Here is a 1,350-nt window from a genome sequence, read left to right as displayed (position 1 = left end):
CTGATGCGGGGGCGGTCGGGGACGGTCGCACAGACGCAGGAAAGCGCTGTTGACACAACTTCGCAGCCACCACTCAATGACAGCACCAGTGCACCAATTCTTCACTCAGAATATCTCTCATTCTAGCTAAAAAAATACAATTAACACAAATCACGCATATTCAAATGCCACATAATCATGATGAATTGCGGTTTAGTTGGAGGTTGTGGGTCGTTTTGCGGACAAGATCGAGCACGCTCGTCGACCTGGTCCGCTTCGTTCACGCGCTGCAAACTCTGCTGTTGGATCACCTTCTTCAGCCGTCGATTGGCATTGTACTGCTCGTTCACTTGCTTGAACTGGCTGTTGGTTAATTCGTGACAGTACCCGCTGCATGTAAAGCTGTCGAGAGCTACGATCTCGTGTCCGAAGCGAGGGCGGAGTGGCTGGTACAGTGGGTTCTTGCCATACACATGTTCGGATGGACGGTAGTAACTTGCAACCTCAACCCAGATTGATTGGTCGATACGCCAAAACCTGGCTGGCTTGACAAACACATCCCCAAACTGAAGAACTGTTACTTCGGATACCTTGGCGAGCGAAACGGGTCGCGATCCCCACACAGACATGGTCAGTGTCTGGAACGCTTGAGCCTTCTCCTTGAATTCCGCCATCCGCTTGGAGACCGAGGCTTCCGTGTAGACCGAGCCAGAAGGAGCGTCGTGCTCGTTATTGGCCAGCTTCGCCACGACGGCTTCCATCGTTTCTTCAGGGACACGCAAGCGCGTCAGCACCCCAAACTTGCGACCTGGAGCGTAGGAAACCACAGGGTTGACCTGCAGTGCGATTCTGGCCACCAGTCTGGGAACAATTTCGTCGTGAGTACCGGGGCGGATGAGGCGGCCGTATTGGTTGATCGCGCGCTCGAACGGAAATGTCGAGACATGTGCAGGCGGGCCATGTTGCTGGCAAGCCCGGGCAAGATGAGACAGATGGTGGGTAGTGATGGGCACGTTGCAGTTCCCAAACGTCTCACTGATGATTCCGATGGTATTGGAAGTCAGTTTGTTGAGCGAGTCAAGCGTCGTGGGGTCGACCTTAACCACCTTGGACATGGCGATCCGCGTCATTTCTGAAAAGTTCCACCAGATAGCTTGCTTTCTCTCATCCACCAAACCCAGGAAGATGTGCTTGCCGCAGACCAGGACAAAATTGAGCATCTCCTCGGCAGTGTACGACTTGTGGTGTGCAGAGCAAAGTCGAGGCTTTCGCATGACAAAGGCAGGCCATACAGTGATGGCCAAGCGCAGGTCTACTTCAAGAATCTTGACCGTGTCGTTGCCAAGCAGCGCAGCCCTCTTGTTCCTAAGC

At 53.6% G+C, this 1,350-nt stretch overlaps 1 protein-coding gene across 1 annotated transcript; it reads right to left on the bottom strand.

Annotated features, from left to right (window-relative positions):
- Positions 1–483: 483 nt before the first annotated feature.
- On the bottom strand, positions 484–1,109 carry CAOG_08326 (hypothetical protein; the record flags this gene model as incomplete). Its single annotated transcript, XM_004341176.1, has 2 exons — positions 484–516; positions 570–1,109. The coding sequence occupies 2 exons, from the start codon at positions 1,107–1,109 to the stop codon at positions 484–486; spliced, it is 573 nt and encodes a 190-aa protein (XP_004341224.1).
- Positions 1,110–1,350: the final 241 nt, after the last annotated feature.

This window comes from Capsaspora owczarzaki (assembly GCF_000151315.2).
Source record: "Capsaspora owczarzaki ATCC 30864 unplaced genomic scaffold supercont2.40, whole genome shotgun sequence".
In the NCBI taxonomy this organism is placed as follows: domain Eukaryota; class Filasterea; order Ministeriida; family Capsasporidae; genus Capsaspora; species Capsaspora owczarzaki.
The sequence above is the reverse complement of the archived record's forward strand: the minus strand, read 5'-3'. Positions and strand labels throughout refer to the sequence as shown.